At 34.4% G+C, this 16,130-nt stretch overlaps 2 protein-coding genes across 2 annotated transcripts in view; one reads left to right on the top strand and one right to left on the bottom strand.

The window, feature by feature from the left end:
- Window positions 1-11,259, top strand: part of CLEC1A (C-type lectin domain family 1 member A) — a 23,296-nt gene extending 12,037 nt beyond the window's left edge. Inside the window, exons 4-6 of the mRNA XM_077170014.1 lie at window positions 198-3,745; window positions 8,503-8,646; window positions 10,547-11,259. The gene's annotated coding sequence lies outside the window, so the exon portion shown is untranslated. The remainder of the gene's footprint in view (window positions 1-197; window positions 3,746-8,502; window positions 8,647-10,546) is intronic.
- Window positions 3,079-16,130, bottom strand: CLEC9A (C-type lectin domain containing 9A). Its single transcript, XM_077170013.1, has 6 exons — window positions 15,950-16,130; window positions 14,538-14,618; window positions 7,863-8,006; window positions 5,868-6,019; window positions 4,482-4,603; window positions 3,079-3,717 (listed from the first exon to the last, which is right to left on the bottom strand). Exons 1-6 carry the CDS (start codon window positions 16,038-16,040, stop codon window positions 3,579-3,581), a joined length of 729 nt encoding a protein of 242 aa, XP_077026128.1. The 5' UTR covers window positions 16,041-16,130; the 3' UTR covers window positions 3,079-3,578.

Here is a 16,130-nt window from a genome sequence, read left to right as displayed (position 1 = left end):
GTTCAAATACAGTGCTATGAAGAATCTTGAAGACAAGCGTTCTTTACTACCAAAATGGCTACTGTTTCTCGTCTAGTCCAGGTTTACTATATTCAAAAGCTAGCTCAGGTTATTACATTCAAGTGCCACCTGCCAGCTGTGGAAACCAAGCACAGAAGACAATTTATACTGTCTTCTTTGCTGTTTTCTTTTTCCAGTTTCAGCAAAAACTTGTGGCTCCGACCATTTAAACTCCAGGAGAAGATTAAATACAAATCAAACATAAAACCATGCTTTCCCGGTCCTTAAAGGATACCTCTCAGAGGTAGGTGGCCTTTTACAACCCCCCCTCTAGATTCTTTTAAATGATTTACACTGTCTTTGTGAATTAGCTTTTATTTTGCTTGATTTATTTAAGCGGCGACTTTATTGCAAGGATGGAAAACAAGGCTCTAATATCTCAGCTACTACCTGTGCGACATAGGGATTAAATACAATTATATTCAGTTAGCAACTGTTCATTGAAGTCCTCCTCTGTGGTAAGAAGTCATTCTAGGGATGGTAAGTGTTAGAAAAGTGACCTATAATAACGGGGATATTTTCCTTCCTGAAGATGAGAAAGTACTTTTTTTTATACAGCACTTCTTGGAAACAAGAGAGTCTATGCTTCAAGGAGCCTACAGACATAGGACAGAAATTGTCTGTAGATTACAAATTTATTTAAAGAGAATTCCTTAACTTCAAAACAGATATTCTCTCCAAAGAGTTACACAGATTTTCCATTTAAATGTTGTCGTCTCAATATCCCTGTAACATGAGCAGGAAAAGGGGTCATTTTCACCTGGAGTGCACACATGAGATTGATACCTAGTGAGCACTGGTGCCTTACTCCAGACAAAAGCAGCAAGCACTGGTATAGTGCTCGGTCCGTGCAAGACACTGCTCTCAGCAGTTTATATATAATAATTGACTTAATTCTCAAACAGTGTTTTAAGTTTTTAACCTGTTTTTATTTTACAATGATGAAACTGAGGTAGAGGGGGATTAACCCACCAAACTCACGGTGCACGTAGCTGAGATTTGGACCCCGTACTACTACCATGATGACCCCCCAAGGAATGAGGAAAAAGAATCAGTGTTTGATTAGGTTTCCCAAATGGACTTTCTGTTGGTGATCAAGCATCAGTCAGAGTCAGAGCATGTATATGCAGGGTCTCCTCAGGGTTAGCTGCTCTGCCTGGAACTTCCAGCTCTTTTCAGCCTATGAAATTTCACATTTCTATGATTTACCTTTTAAATGGACTTAGGCGGAAGCTTCATTTTGGTGAAAATATTCAAAGGATATTTTACAATTTTGCAAACCATTGATCTGGGCCAGCTAATTGACCTTAATTGTGTCTAAGAAACTCCTATTATGCTCCTTAAAAATTTAGTGTCCTCGTTAGCATTCCAAAAGCTTCTGGAATGGGGCCCACAAAGTCACCTTTTGTAACATGAATCTTAAATGAACTCATGTATTTTGAGAAAAACTGATGAAGAAAAGTTGGAAAATAATATGGATTTCTGGAAAGAAGAAAATCCTTGCTGTGCTTATTCAATGCCTCACTGCATCTTTTTTGCCATGAAATGATTGTAATTGGCATAATTATGATGATTGGGGCCGTTATTCCAAAATGCCTCTCCCAACAAAGAAGTATCTGGTTCTACTTTAAAACGAGTCTTTCCAGATCATTCAAATTTCTTCTCCCAATGGAACAAAATAAATATGGGAGGATGATATGAAATACTGTTTTTCTGGCTCTTTGGGTAAAGGCCAACATGACTATGTCAGGGGGACTTCAGAATTAACAGCTTTCTCCTCAGTCAATCACTAAGGAACATTTTGCTATTGAACAAACTCCGTGAAATCAGCCAGGCTACAGTTAAGGATTTGATTCTCTTAGTACTAGATTAATCATTGTGGAGTAGCTTTTCATTTCAGTTCACCTGCTGGTTACATTGAATGGCCAGAGTTCCTCCTAAATTTTCCTTTTAGTTTAATTTTCTTGCAGTGAACAGGAATTAGGCATATCATTTAATGCATTAAATGAACGGTTATTTGTTGTATTTCATTACAGCAATAAACTCTTACACTGATCTATAATCATTGATGTATTGATGATGGAAAGAGTAGTCATCTGGCTATATTAGAGGATACTTCTTTGAATTCTCATAGTTTCTTGTGCATACCTCAATTGTAGCATTTCACATTCTTCTACCTTTGATTATATGGTGCTAACAAGGGAAGATATGGTAATTTATCTCTGCTCTCTAGGACCAATAGAGTGCTTGGCACAGAGAGGGTGTGTAGTAAATGTCCATTGGATGACAACTACTCACAATTAAGTCTACTCATAGTGAAAACTTCTGGAGTGGTAAGCCTATGCTTAACTTTGTAAAAAACTGCCAAACTGTCTTTCAAAGTGGCTGTACCATTTTGCATTCTCACCAACAACAAAGGAGAATTCCTGTTGTTCTACATCCTCATCAGCATTTGGCATTGTTGGGGTCATGGATTTTAGCCATTCCTATCGGGATGTAATCTCAATGTTGTTTTAATTTGCAAATCTTTAATGATATATGATGTTAAACATCTTGTAATATGCTTGTCTGCCATTTGTATATCTTTTTTGGTAAGTTATGTGATCAACTCTTGTTTCCGCTTTTTTTAAAACTGAGTTTTTTGTTTTCTTCTTATTGGATTTTAAGAGTTCTTGGTGTATATGTATGTTCAAATACAAGTCCTTTGCTAGATATGTATTTTGCAAATGTTTTCTCCCAGTCTGTAACTTGTCAATTCATTCTCCTAAGAGTGTTCCTCACAGAACCGATGTTTTTAATTTTAATTATGTCCAATTTGCTGAATTTTTCTATCAAGGGGCAGGCTTTTGGGGTTATATCTAAGAAGTCATTGTCAAACCTAAGGTAACTTTGATTTTCTCCTGTGCTATCTTCTAGAAGATTTATATAGTTTTGCATTTTACATTTAGCACTATGTTCCACTTTGGGATCAAATTTTTTGAAAAGTGCAAAGTCTAAGATGGAAGGTATGGGATCCAGCAATTGCACTCCTGATTATTTACATAAGGGAATTGAAATGTTATGTTCAGAAAAAAATTGTACACGAATGTTTATAACATCTTTATTCATAATTGCCTCAAACTGGAAGCAACCAAGATGCCCTTTCACAGGTAAATGAATAAACAAACTGTGATACACCTATAAAGTGAAATATTATTCTGTGTTACAAAGAAATGCGCTATCTTGCTACAAAGAGACATGGAGGAAACTTAAATGTATATTGCTAAATGAAAGAAGCCAGCTTGAAAGGGCCATGTTCTGTCTGATTCCAACTATATGATCTTGTGTAAAAAGCAAAACTGTAGAGATAGTAAAAATATCAGGGGTTGCTAGGGGGAAGGAAAAGGTTTTCAGTTACAGGTAGCTAATTTTATAGTCTGCACAGTTTACTTCTGCATTTGTTCTTTGGCTTTTTTTGTGGCAGGTTTTCCAATGACCTCTTCCAAATACTGGAACAGAGAGATCATTTTGAGGACAATTTATTTTTGGACAGGGGATCTTAAAGTATACTTCTCACAGATAAAGTATTTCCAACTACTGCAATTAGCTGGAAAAAGCAACTTGTTTTTGAGGTATCTGCAAACTTTGTCAGTTGACGGGGACTTCTGAGTTGACCACCTGTAGAAGAAGCCAGTATTTGTCAGAGGTTAGTTAAGGGGGTTCCATGATGTAACTGGGCAACTCATAAGAGGTGTTTAGCATTTTGTTTTGTCTTGTTTTAATTTGGCACCCTCCGGTGATGTTCTCATCCTCTTTCTTGAACAATAGAGTTTTTTGTTTGTACATTTGTTTTATACAAAACACAGACACACAATGATAGGCTTTAAATTAAAGTCCCTTTCCTGACTGTTAATTCTTGAAATAATGAGGCAACTAATTCTGTTCACCAATCTCTGTGTTTCTAATAGAAAAGCCTTATATGGCAATTGCTTAAGAGTTACTATAATCTCTTTCCCTAGCACTCCCTAGGGAAAGAGACTGATATAAAGGACTGATATAAAGGAAATCTACTTTATTTCATTAATTCAGTGTTCAGTCACATTCACATTTTGATGTGAATTTTCTAGAAGATGATGGTTAGATGTGGGGCAAAGAAGGAGCATCCATGAAGCTATTCTTCCTTGTCTTTCTTTTCCTGTTTTGCACGGGCAGGCACTGGGAATCGAACCCGGCTCTCTGGCATGGCCGGTGTGAATTCTGCCACTGAGCCCCCCTGTCACACCACCCCATGAAGCTATTCTTGATTACCCTGATTTTGATTCATTTAGTAGCCTTTGGAATTATCATAGACTATCTTGGAGGAATTCTGGGTATGCAATAACATAAGCCTTTTGAATTCCCTCATTTCCAGTTTTTCTTGTAACATTTCAGCTGAGACTTACAGGTCAGGAGAAGAGGAAGAGCCATCTTGCCAGAGCCTCTGTCCACTGAGTCCATTCTGAGACAGTTCCACCCAATAATCGTTGTCCCTTTTGGTCTTCTTCAATGTGTCAGTGATAAAATCCTACAAGCAACAAGACCAGAACCATATACTGAGATAATAAAAAGAAAAAAGCACCAAAAATTCTACCGTGAATTACAAAAAGTGACATTTTGCCTAGACATAAATTTTGGGGGGACTTAGAGCCCAGGAAAGAGGTTTGAGGACTTCTGGCATGAAAACTCAACTCCTTATGAAGGCATGCATTTTGCAGACTCTTGTCTGCAGATGGCAGTAAGGAGTAGGAAAAAAATAGGCATCATGTATTAAAATAGTTTTACAGATACACAGGCTGGCAGACAGCATATGTGGATAAAGATAAATGTTATAATGAACCCTCATTCTGAGGAGAAATAAAAATGTCTTTGACACCATAAACCACATGGATTATTCTTTCCCAGCATGCTTCAATATGGAAAATAGTTCAGGAGATTCCATGAGCAACTTAACAATAAGCATGTTTTGTTAAAAGAAACATTTCTGACACCCAGGTGTATTTATAGTCAATACCACTGTGTCAGCAAATTTGAACAGAAAAATGAGTGAGAACGCATGATTGTATTAAGTTTATTCAAGCTGCCTTGGTTTATTATATATTTTTAACAAACTTTTCCCTTGTTCTTTCAGAAATTGACTTCATCAAATTACTGTTTATAGCAGTTACACAGTTGTACATTTCTTATAAGGTCATAAATGTGTAGCTAAGCTTTCTATTTCACACATATTTATAAGTAGAAAATGGTTTCAGGGACACATGTATTGATCTTTTGTTAAATGGTAGTAAATAAAGTAGATTTAATGTCAATTGAACATTTTTATTTAACAATCCTTATTTTTATAGACATCCATTTCATGACAACATCTCACTTTTTGTGCCCCAGTTTTTTCTTGATAATTACACAATTATTATAGATTATTATACTTCCCTAAAGTGTCAAAAGAAATAATTTAAAAATATATACAAAGTAGAATGCATGTAGATCTCGGAGGGAATTAGCATAGCACAAGATGCTATTCTATCCTCCCCACCCTCTTTTTCTTTAATTAAAAAAAGGACGTAGAAATAATATTTTCTCCTTTGTTTCTATATAAGCATCCTGGTTTGTTTCTCCAATTAAAAGGAAACGTAATGCAAATTAATACTGCTATGAATTGAATCCTTTAACAATTATAATATTGATAAAGAATATTAAAGATTTTTTTCTTATGAGAATCAGTGCTTTTTTTAAAAAAAAAACTTTTAACATGTTATTTTCAGAATGATGAGAGGCCAAGAAACAGAGTTTACCATTTCTTCTTTGCTGTCTATTTGTAGAAGCTTGGAACCCTCCTTCCAACACTCCTCTTTACTGGTGTACCAAGTTTTCCAGTTGTCAAAGACATGGTAACAACTTTCTCCATTCTGAATCCAGTTTTCTGGACAAGGGCTGCAGTTATGGGCTATGAATATAAACATTTTACTTTATTCTGTCACTATGAAAATATCTCCTCAAAACGACCCCTTGCATCACTCCAATGAAGCTGCACACTCCAAATTGTTCACTTGATGCAACATTTATCAATTACAACTTCTCTGAAGCTGAACATGGTCAGATTTACATAATCGTTCTCAACTGCAGCAAGGATTAGTTTATGATAAAATTAAGTAATTCAAAGTGGGGTTGGTTACTGGAGTCCTTTAAGAGGGAAACATTTTGGAAAGACCTTCGGTACCAACAGAGCCCACACAGCCAGAGACCTTTTGAGATGCAGAAGGAAAACACCCCTGGGGAAGAGAGAAAGCTAGCAGATGTCTGTAAATCCTTTCTCTTCTATAAAATTGATCTGCTTATCTTAGTTTTAGCCATCATTCCTTTCTTTGAGTTTATATCATTTATAGTCTTCATTTGCTCACTCATTATTTCGAGTGTGTTAACCTTACTGTGCTATCTAGCTGGAAATGTACTGGACCAATAAATGAGTTGTGTTGGAAGCCTCAAGTTGATGTTCAAATTCTGAGAATTAAACAGGAAAACACTTCATATGTAATAGAGAACACAAACAATGTGAATTAAGAAGTGATTTGAAAATATGAGGGTGAGGAATAGGATATAATTAAGAAATAAGCAATAATGTTTAACCAGTTTTTGGAGCCTATCTTAAGAAAGAATTTATTCACGAAAGAAGCTTGTTCAAAGTGTGTGAAAGAGGGACAAAAGAGCAAGAATATCACCTAATGTTTCTGGTACATTCTGATAGAGGGAAAGATGCTGAAACTTCTGGAAATTTGGTTTCTAGAGATAAGCTTACTTTAAGGTCAGAAATAATTCATTAGCCATTTCCATGGCCCAGATGTCAAGTTCTCTAATATTACTCTTCAGTGCCCCCTGTATAGAATCTATGCTGACTATTCAGTATCCTGAAAATTGTAAGGTCATAGCATATATAGAGTTAGCAATGGTAGTTGACTGGTTGGATTTGCCAATCTATAAAATGGATAGTGTGACTCTATTCACTAATGACTTATTGTTGTGCTTAACTCATCTTGCAATAGCCCTCTCTCTATATATATATATTGCTGTGCACCCAGAGATTCTTTAAACAATTACTTGACTAAATTTCAAACAGAAGGAGCTATGGTAGTTGTTGAGCTCTATAATTAGAGATAACTTAAATGGAATACACTACAGGGAAGTTAATTCTGTAAATTTTATCTATAAGAATAATTAGATTCTAAATAAGCAATCATACCATACTTGGCAAACTATACAATAGGTAGAAATAAATTATTTCAGGTTTAAAATGCTTGCAAGAGATTAAAGTGATAAAACTGAAATAATTTTAAATCATTTTTAAAAATATCTGAATCCTGTGTTACATTACAACTTCATGCTAACTGCTCTAATTCTCAAAATGAATTTTCTGTCTAAAGATTTATCTAAACTTGAATCTATATAAACTAGACATACCAAGAAATTTGGAGCCAGAATTAAAGATACTGGAGCGATTCCATTAAAACATAGAATGTTACTGTTCTTTCAAAATTCTGATTTACCAAACACACTCATTTCAGTTTGGCATTTGATGGTATGCTTTCTTCCTCCATTTCTGACACCTCAGTATTTTCCACATGTTTATTGGGAAATATGAAAAAGGTCAAACTGAAGAGTTGATCCACATTATCTCTCTTTTGTTACAAAATCTTGACTTTACAAAGAACAAAAGGCGTATGCCACTGTTTCTTATGAGGAATTGTTGCATTCATTTGCTTCTGTTCAGTGGAAACTGATTTTACATCAATTACCTGAAAACAAATTTTGCATAAAGATTTGAAGACATTTCTCCTGAAGGTCATGGCTTGTCTTCCATTGTGTAAAGTTTAATAGTGCTCGCTCTTGTTGGATGAGTTTTTCTTGCTGCTGCATTGTAATAGTGGATACCTGGAACACTTCCAAGAGTAATGATCATTTCTAATAAAATAGTAGCATATTATTCAAAAAAACACCTTTCAACACAGACTGAAGACAACTACAAATTACTGATTAGTTTTGTGACTTGAATTTGCATTATTTTAGGTCTTTCTGTTTAAAATTTACATTTTTCAAAATCAAAAGCTACGAAGAATACATAGCAAAAAGCCTCCTGGGTGCCCAATCCTCGGTTTCCTTATCTACCAAGTTCCACTCCCTGGAAACCAGCCAGGCTTCCCAATTTCTTTTCCAGAGATATTCTGAATTTTACAAACAAGCTAATACAAAATGCCCTCCATCCCACTTACACAAATGGTAATAATAACCTCTATTCACATTTCTATCTTATTTTATCACTAAAATGTATTTTGCTTATAGTTCCATATCAGTGCATAAAGTTTTCTTGCTCTTACATTACGAATCTATTTCCAATCTTTTCTCTCTCTCTCTCTTTTTTTTTTTTTGCATGGGCAGGGACTGAGAATTGAACCCGGGTCTCGGGCATGGCAGGCAAGAATTTTGCCACTGAGCCACCATCACACCGCCCTCCAATCTTCTAATATTACCAAAATAAATGCTCTAATAAAGAACTTTGGTCACACATAATTTCTCACACGTGTAAGTATATTTGTAAGACAAGTGACTAGGTCAAAGTTTATGTGTATTTAAATTGTGTTAGATATTCCAAAATTACCTTCCATATATTCTGTTGCAAAGCTATGTCATTGTAATTTTAATTTGCATTTCTCTTTCTGCCATTGAGGTTGAACATCTTCATGTACATATAAGTAAGAGACAGTTATACACTTTTCTAGGAAATAAATTATTATATTATTTGTAATTTTTTTAAGCTAGGCTTCTATTTATCCTTATTGATTTAAATGAGTTCCTTATTGTGCTATGACTGTCAAATCCTGCGGGTTTGGAATTAGCCTGCTAACGTTCCTCCATGGTACTGACCCCTGGATGAGGCTTGAAACACAAATTTATTTATTTATTTATTTGCATGGGCAGGCACCGGGAATCGAGCCCAGGTCTCTGGCATGGCAGGCAAGAACTGCCTGATGAGCCACTGTGGCCCACCCAAAACATACAACTTTTGAAAGCAGCTTTGTAATCATGGATCTGAGCACTTTCAGGACAGACTGTACCAATTTGTCAGCATTGCTAATTGATACCAATGAGACTGATGATTTGCCCCTAGCTGGGATATGCCTATGTGACCAGTAAAATTATAAACCTCAGCTGAGACTCCAATTTTTTGGCTCCTTGTTACCAAGCTATTCTGTATACGTGTCAGGGGTTTCCGATCCAAGAAAAAAATTTGTCCTGGTGGGGCACTTACCCCATCTTTCCTTTCCAGAGAAGGAAAAAGTGCCTTCACGCTGTCTTTCCAGTCCCTTTACTATGTGACAGCCTTTCAGCTATGATGCGATTTTCACTTAACACTGTAGTTAAATGTATCCCTTTTCTGGAATACACTATGGTTTTGTAAGCACTGCCATTTGATTCCTCTGAGAGTCTTTAGCTACCATCTCAGTTTATCTGACACTGACATGTACTCGCAAAGTAAGCTTTTAGTATCCTGTGAGTTACGGTTGCTATTTCTCAGTTCGCCTTTTGATTGTTTATGGTGATTTATTCCACTCAGAACAGATCTTTGTTTTGCATCACTTTTAGTAAAAGAGTTTGTGCTGGTTTGAAACTGTCCCGTACCCCAGAAAAGCTATGTTATTTAATCCTCATTCAATATTGCTGGATGGGATCTTTTTTATTGTTTCCATGGAGATATGACCCACCCTTGTGGATGGTAACTTTTGATTAGATGGTTTGCATGGAGGTGTGTCTCTGCCCATTCAAGCAGGTTGCTTACTGGAGTTCTTTAAGAGGGAAACATTTTGGAAAATGCTTTGGTGCCTATGGAGCCCACACAGCCAGAGACCTTTGGAGATGCAGAAGGAAAACACCCCTGGGGAAGCCTTATGAAATGAAGAGAGAAAGCTAGCAGATGTCTCTATGTGCTTTCCCAGCTGAGAGATGTGTCCACAAGCTGAGACCCCAGCAGATGCTAGCCACAGCCTTCCTGACAGAGGTGTTCTCGATGGTATCAGACTTTCATGAGTGATGATAACCTCTTGTTAGTGCCTTAATCTGGACATTTTCATGACCTTAGAACTGTAAACTTGCAAGTTAATAAATTCCCCTTTTAAAAGCCATCCCATCACTGGTATATGGCATTCTGACAACTTTAACAAACCAAAACAGAGTTTTACACTTGAGATTATAGAAATCCACCTTGAATTAAGTGGGTCACATCTCAATTGAAATAACCAAATCACGAAGTCCCACCCAGTGGAGTATACACTCATAAGAATGGATTAAAAGAACATGACCTTTTCTGGGGTACCTACAGCTTTCAAACCATCACACCATTGTATGTAGAACATTTTGATGAGGCTACTTCAGTTAAGGTGTGAGCCACCTCAGTCATGATGGGTCTTAATCTTACTCTTAACAGAGTCCTATAGAAGTGGAATAAAACTCAGACAGAAGGAGAAAAGCCACAAAAGCAGGAAGCTCAAAGGGGAACTGAAAGAGAAGTAAGAGACCAGGAGACTCTTCCATGTGGCAGGAGGAACCAAGGATTCCAGCAGTCAGCCCTAGAACACTGCAGTTTTATAGATTTACATCTTACATCTAAGTCTGCAATCTCTTTTGGTTAATTTTTGAATAAGGTATTAGATTTAGGTCTTTTAGTCTATGAATGATCAATTTCTCAAGCACTGTATGATTGTTGAAAACACTATCCTCCTCCATTGAATTGATTATGCACCTATGTCAAAAATTAATTGGTCTGTTTGTGTGGGTCTTCTGAATTTTCTATTCTGTTTTATTGACATATGTGTCTATCCTTTCACCAATACCACCCAGTCTTGTTTAATGTAGCCATTTAATAAGTTTTGAAATCATGTATATTTGATTAATTTTCCCATGAGAAATAATTTTTTCTAAGCTTTTACTTTCAACTTGACTATATTATTTTATCTTAAGTAATTTTCTTGTATAAAGCATATAGTTTGGTCATGTTTTTCTAATCTACTCTGCCACTCTGTTTTTAAGTTCCTGTACTTAGTTCATTTATATTTCATGTCACTATTGATATGTTAGACCTTAAGTCTGCTTCTTTATTTTTTTGTTTTCTGTTCATTCCATTTCCCACATCTGTTTTCTTTTTCCTGACTTCTAGTAGGTTACTTAAACATTAAAAAAAAAATTCTTTTTGATTTAATGATAGTGTTTTTGAGTGTATCTCTTTAAAATCCTTTTCTAGTGGTTGCCAAAATAACATTAACATAATTGGAACTTGGATATAGATGCTAATTTATAAATAAGAACTTTAAAAAATGGTCATAAGATTTTTATCTTACTGCATAGTTTGAATAGGAGAAACATGTTATTTTAAATCTAAAAGGGACAAGGAATGCTCCAAGTTAATGCTTAGTTTTCTATTTCTTGTTTTGAGCAAGAAGAGAGCTATATGAATTATATTATTGGAAAATAATAAGGGCTAATGGGCTATGCCAGCTGCATTTACATGTAGAAGTGGTTTAATAGAATTCAAACTCAAATACTGGGTTCAAATCAAGCGGTAATGATATATTGATAATTGTTAGGTTGCAGTTATTAAGTAAATATGTTGTCATATAAGAAGAGAGAAAGGCATCAGGATTTCAATTACGATTCAAAAAGAAAATAAAACTGTATGTCAGCCAGACTTTAAGGAGTGAACATCAGACCTTTTAGAGAGAAATAGAAATTTAAAGAATAAATAGGCAGGACTGTAAAATGATATGCTTTTTTTTAACCACAAGAGGGCAGTATCCAAGATCACAAAAGAAAACTGTTCAAGAAGTGTTGACTTTGTAATTGCACTAGTCGAAGTCCACTACTTTCACGTTATCACTTTAAAAAGATTATTTTAAAAGTGTAAATGCAATGCATATTAACTAAGGTTGTTCCCAGGACACTAAATTAGCTCTGACTCAAAGGGAAAATTGGATACAATTTGGCTTTTCTCCCAGTAGAGAAAACTGCCATGAAGAGAAAGAACATATTTTGTATGGAAGAAGAACAATTTGCATCTACAGATTTACATAATGAAACATTTAACTTAACTACATAATTTTGATCTGTTTCATTCATCAACATGACTTGTTACTAAGAAGGAAAAGTCAAAAGTCAAGAATCATGACTGCAAAAAGCAGGTGCTAATGGCCTGTTCCTCTATGGTTTAAGCACCCTACACTGCTAGCTATTTGAGTTACTTACCCTTTGTTTAGTAAGTGATTGAGGCGACCCAGAGTGGAGATGTTCTTTGACTTTATCCTATTAAGAATCTGAGATGTTTAGACATTGAAAAATAATATTCTTACTTCATTTGAGCCATAATACTGAAATGTTGATGAACTTTTCTTAGATTAGATACATTTTAGAGGTCACTTATCTACTAGCCAAAGAAATTATACTACATAATAGTGCAATAAAACCAGAGTAAGGGAAATGAGGTTGTCTGTTAAGAGTTTCTCCCTAAATAAGAAGCAAAGCACTGCACCTTTATTGACACTAGAATGTAATCAGCTTGTAACAGTGAGAGAATACAGATTAAGGAATGTAATTACCTGGAGACTTTAAGGCAAAATATTTTAAAGCCCAGGAAAATAAAAGTATTTGGTATAGGTGTTATGTCTAATGGGTGAATTTGCAGGATTAAAAAGAACAATAACTATAAATGAAGTAAATCTGATTTTGTAAAAAGATGTTGCAACTTAAAGTTGATTTTAATAGAAAAGCAGTTAGTGAAAGTAATATGGTTAAAAAAAACACAATAAATTACTTCTACTTACATTTAAAACGCATCACTCAATTAACCTCTTTGGTCCATATCTATTGCTACTTTATGTTGATAAACAAATATACATTTGTATATTTTACAAATTTTTATGAAACAAAAATTTTATAAAACTGGATTTTTCTATTAATGACTGATTTTAATTTGCTTCTTTCATGGAAACTCTGTATAATCGTATTTTGGTCGATAATAATGGTTCTAAAAAGATTTCTTTTTATCAATTGTACTGTTTTATATCCACTTAGCATGATTAATTTTATCAGTCCTTCTGTTGTCAAATTTGCTTACTATTGTATTATTTTATATCAACGTGCATTATTGATATTATCAGTCCTTCTATTGTCAGACACATTAAACTTACTTTTAGTGATATATAAAAATAATTTATAATTATAGAAAGGTACTGTTTTCATTAGTTTCTTTTGTTCAGACATGGATCACTGTTCTTAAAAAAGAGCATTTGAAATGTAAGCATTGATATTTTCCACACTAAGCAAGTTCTTATGAAGAGAACTGGATTTTCATTATTTATTAAAATGGATCATTATTAAAAGGGAACATTCATTAAAAATTAAACAGGATTTTTATAACGTTGATCCTATTGGCTATTAGGCAATCTAGAACTAGCAGTTAGTTATTTGGTGTAGTATTTAAAATGAAGCTGCTTGCTGTTCAAAACTTTTGGATTTGTTAAAAAAGCAGTGTGATAAGAATGTATATCTTGAACTCCAAGTATTTCCTCAAGACATTTCTCTTAGAACCATCAGAAATAAAACTCAGCATTACGTGATCAATATATAGCATGCTGTACTTGGCAGAAGCAAGTTTGAACCATTCTTTTATTCATTCTCAGAGCTCATAAATCTCGCCATCTTCTTAAATAGAAAAATGATTTTCTAAGGTATAAAAAAAGAATCATCCAGATGATAACCTTCCTTTCAGTTTTTCTTGGCATGTTTCTTTGTTCTAGCAGATATAATAGAGTTCTTAGTCCTTTCCCTGAAACCTGTAGCTCTGTAATTATTATTTTCATATAAAATTTTCATTTGTCAGATATGAAAACATCTCTCCAGTTTGAATTGAAAGCAATAAAGAAATTCAGTTAAATATGACCCAGTAAAGCTCTCAGGTTTCCATTAAGTTTTTTAAATTGCGTCTTGCCTAATGTTGAGAGAATCAATCTTTAAATAATTTAAGTCGAATAATTTCTAAATCAAATTAGGAATAGATATGCATTAAAATAAAAAAGCATATTCTGCAATTTTCCAAATGCATAGTTTGGCATGCTAACATGACTCAGGAATTGAAAAAAGAATGTGAGTTATTATTTTCATCATTTCTCCCAAAAGAACTTATGGCATTGGATTTGATTTGTGCGGCATGCATTATCAGCAACATTGTCATTTATATCAAATAAATGTCCTATAATTTAAGTCAGAAGACCATTATTTTATGTTGTTTATAGGCATTCAGGTATTTCTTGATTGATTTATCCATCCATTTATAAATTAAAAACCTAATATATAATAATATACACATATATTCAATTATATATGTGTATATATATATATTGTTTTCACAATATTTTTTCTGTACTTACATTTGATGCCCAAAAAAATGGAGGTTGCAAATGAGCCCATGCAGAAAATACATGAAATCACCATCATAAGACACCATGTTCCTACACATGGAACAGGAATAGTGAAACTGAGTTATAGAATGTAGATGGAAGGGATGAGAAGGGTAAAACAAAACCCAGTAAAAGAAGAAATGTAACATTAAGTATTTCTAACTGGAGAATTGTTGAGGCCTGAAAGTTGTAATGAAAGAGGAAAAAAGACTTAGACTTTAGCATTCAAATTATATCTTGTAACACATTTGATTTAGAAAAATGCCAACTTAAACATTTAATACTATACTTTACTTATCTTTATGTATGATGTCACAATCTTACTAACTAGTTATATATGTTCTTTTCCAAAAATTCTTTTAGGTGTTATCACAGGCCAGGTAGCAAGCTTTAGTTTTTGAGAGTAAGAAAGTTCTCCCACTCAAAAAATAAAGATGTGTGATTAATTATATTTTTAACACTAATCAGAGAAAAATAAATCAGATTTATCTTTGGATATTGTAGTAAGATAAATAATGGCTGTCCATCATTCCCGGAACCTGTGACTACTATCTTACATGTCAGAGACTTTGCAGATTTAATTGAATTAAGGATTTTGGGATGGGATTATCTGGCCCTTATAAAAGGGACTCAAAGGAAAGAAGGTGATGTGAGGATAGAAGCAAAACGAGATTTGAAGATGCTTTTCTGCCGGCTTTGAAAATGGAGAAAGGGACATGAGCCAAGGGAATCAAGGAACACAGCTCTGAAAGGTAGAAAAGACAAGGAAATGGAGTCTCCACTGGAGCTGCCTGGGGGAATGCACCTCTGCCGGTATTTTATTTTGGGCCCAGTGAAATCCATTTCGGACTTCTGACTCCAGAATTGTAAAATAATAAATTTCTGTTATTTTTTAAGCCTCTAAGCTTATCATAATTGTTAAGCAGCTATAGGAAACTAATATAGATTTAAATAACAAAGACAGAATTGATCACTATAGCTGACAGCTCCAGGCCAATGAGATTTTACCGCTTTTTCAGCCTTTTTCTCTTTTTATTTATTAATATTTATCAGATGTATTTAGGGTGTTTTATAAAAGCATTGGATTTGATTTAAATAATTTTAAAATAGTGAAAATATATGATTTATTTAACTTATTGTGCAAATCCAGGAATCCATCATCCTTTCTAGAAAGAAAAAAAGGTAGTATCAAGTATTTTTCAAGTCCTTTCTTTATATACTTCTCCTCCCATTCTTCCTTTTTCTTTTATATCTTAGACTATCATATAATAATACTCTTAAACGGATTATCTCACTTTAGAAAAAACACCTTGAACTCATAATAAAATTGGAAAACAGAATATAACTGCAATGTCTTGGATTAAATAATCAGAATTGATTACCTGAACATTTGGTGGATGACAGGTGTTTCTGGCAAGGATTTGGTGTTGGGTTATCCCACTGAAGAGAGGTATATATGTCTTCCTCCTGCATGTTGGAGATGCTTTGATAAGGAAGGCAGTTGACAGTGGAGACTAGAGCAAATAAGTCCTCTTGAGGTCAGCAGCAAGCTGGTAGAAGAAC

This window comes from Tamandua tetradactyla, chromosome 7, assembly GCF_023851605.1.
Source record: "Tamandua tetradactyla isolate mTamTet1 chromosome 7, mTamTet1.pri, whole genome shotgun sequence".
NCBI lineage: Eukaryota > Metazoa > Chordata > Mammalia > Pilosa > Myrmecophagidae > Tamandua > Tamandua tetradactyla.
This window is presented reverse-complemented; position numbering and strand designations above follow the sequence as displayed.